The 2,464-nt window shown below is 31.4% G+C and overlaps 1 protein-coding gene across 1 annotated transcript; it reads left to right on the top strand.

Annotated features, from left to right (window-relative positions):
- The first annotated feature begins 445 nt into the window (after nucleotides 1-445).
- Nucleotides 446-1,813, top strand: LOC107775298 (uncharacterized). The gene is made up of 2 exons (XM_016595018.2): nucleotides 446-627; nucleotides 739-1,813. The coding sequence occupies exons 1-2, from the start codon at nucleotides 556-558 to the stop codon at nucleotides 1,570-1,572; spliced, it is 906 nt and encodes a 301-aa protein (XP_016450504.1). The 5' UTR covers nucleotides 446-555; the 3' UTR covers nucleotides 1,573-1,813.
- Nucleotides 1,814-2,464: the final 651 nt, after the last annotated feature.

Below are 2,464 nucleotides of genomic sequence, written 5' to 3'. Positions count from 1 at the left end.
TTAGGGTAGATTTAATTAGTGTAGTGCGACCCGCTATAGTGAGGAATTTGGTTTTCTATCCCGCAAATCGATTCTTAAAATTGTCCAATAAAAATTGAAAATCTGATTTTTTTTGGTTTTTCTAAAAAGATCTCATAGGGCTAGCTCAATGATACCCACTTATGTGAATCTATCCTCACTTTCTTTTTCCTAAAGTCTAAGATTTTTATATTTAAATTCTCGTTTGACCAAAGCAAAAAGATTTCGATTTACTTACTAATTAAATGATCCACCAAAATAGGCATGTTAAATTATAAAAAATAAAATAATAGAGGAAGAGAAAGAAATTGCGAGAAATATTCGGATGGCTAAACTATATGTTGGAGCTCTTTCAAAACCGTAGAATTGCTACAATTGATCCCAACCTACAACTCACAACTAGATTCAACCAATTCCGAAAGACCTATATTCATTTCTTCTACAACTGTTTTCCAAATTTTAACAGTTTTAATCCACCGAAAATATAAAGCAAAACAAAAGTAACATGAAAAACTACTTCACTTTATACATGTAAACATGAAAATTCTCAATTTTGTGTGGAGGATTACTGAAAGAATTGTCAAGTGCAGTGTCTCATTTACGTCCAAGGTACATTGTATGTTATGCATCTCTTTCTCCATTCTTGCTTATTTCATTCTTTTAAGCTAAATTTGGCCAGACCCAAAATCCTTAAAATCACATTCAATTTTGAATTTTCAGGGATCAAATTCAGAAAGCAAAAAAATGCCAAGACGTCGTCCATTGTACACCTGTGTAGCTTCAATCTTTGCAATTATCCACATTGCCTGCAAAAAAACAGAGGACTTCAATGGACCTATCAGATCAATAATAGATAAAATTGCAATATGTACGAGTTATGTAATGCCAATTTTATACACAATGCAATTTCAATGGCTATTAGTCGTCTCTTTTGTAGATAATTGCATACTGACTTCAGAAATTATAGTAGAAAAGTTATTTCCACCAGTATCCAGAGTTTTCGATAAGATGGATGAGCTAGCTTATGTTGCAGAAAGCCTACCAGGAAAATTTGATGATTCCATGGAAAAGTTGCCAATATTTATTCACCAGGTACCATTTCTTGATTGGGCACTATTCCAACTTATAGCGTGGTTGAATTTCTGGATTTCGTGTTTGACTCACTGGGGATCCAGGAATGCTAGGGAGAAGGAGATAACAATTGATGTAAATCACAATGATCAATATCTCCAACAAGAATCAACAGTTAAATCGGATTTGCCTGCTAAACTGTTTAACCAATGGCCTAACACTGATTCTTCACATGTACAAATCATGGCAAATGAAAAATCAGAATGTGGGGTAGATGAGAAAAAGGTTACTGAGTCAGAAATTCAAGCATTTGTAGAGGCTATCAGTCCTGCAAGTTCATCAACTTGTGATCCATTTGAGGACGCGATTTCATCACCAATGTTTGGTTCTCATGAAGATATAAGCAAAACAATTGGAATTAGTATGTCGAAAACTGATATTGGAAAGTGTAGCTACAAGGAAATGCTAGAGAAAAGCTCTTAAGAAAACAAAGAAAAGATAGAAAGCATGATCACAGTTTAGTGAAGATAAATGTACAAGATGAAAGAAGCATCATTAAAGTGGAAAATTCATAATTGGATTTTCTTTTTTGGCGCAATAAATGAATGAATATTACAGAAAAAATCTCATTTCAATTTCAGTAGCATAGACATGTTTAGGATTGTAAACAAGAAGAAATTTATTGTAATGCCAAGTTAATTTTGAAGTAGAATAGACTTGTGCATTTGTGTAATTCAGATTAAGTAGTTGTCTAACTCTCTCTTGCATCTTCAAGGGAGAGTTAATATTTTCCTCTCTATTTTTCGCTTTGTTAAAAAAGAGGAGAGGAAAGAGAGTGTTCCTTTTTGCCCTTTCTAACTTTCAAAGAGAGCTGTACACACTTACTCTATTTTTTTTAGTACTTATTTATTTTGTTTTTATATTTTTATCTATATCTATCTATTTATATTATTATAAATACTGAAACATCAAATGTTGAAAGTTGAATTACCAAAATACCCTTCTTAATAACCTAAATACTTTAATTCTGAATAAGTATTATTTAATATTATTAACCTAAATAAATATTGATGTATAAATTTCATTCGTCCTTGAAAGGTTGTGACCCTTTAATTTTGTAACCAACTATTTGAACTATAGAATTAATTGTTGGTGGCTTGTAATAAAATGCCACATTCTTACATAGAAGTTCTTGTTTATATCAGCCAATGAATTGTGAAAAAACCATTCTTCTTAACATTAAGAAAATTCAAAAGTCACGTTTTTAAGAAATTCAAAAGTCAGTTCACAACTACGATCTTAATTATACCTCTTAAAAACGGCAATATGTATCATTTGAATTTTATGGAATACTTGATAATGGATAACTAAGTGA

This window comes from Nicotiana tabacum, chromosome 12, assembly GCF_000715075.1.
Source record: "Nicotiana tabacum cultivar K326 chromosome 12, ASM71507v2, whole genome shotgun sequence".
NCBI classification, from domain to species: Eukaryota; Viridiplantae; Streptophyta; class Magnoliopsida; order Solanales; family Solanaceae; genus Nicotiana; species Nicotiana tabacum.
Note: the sequence above shows the minus strand (reverse complement) of the source record. Positions and strands in the feature narration are given on the sequence as shown.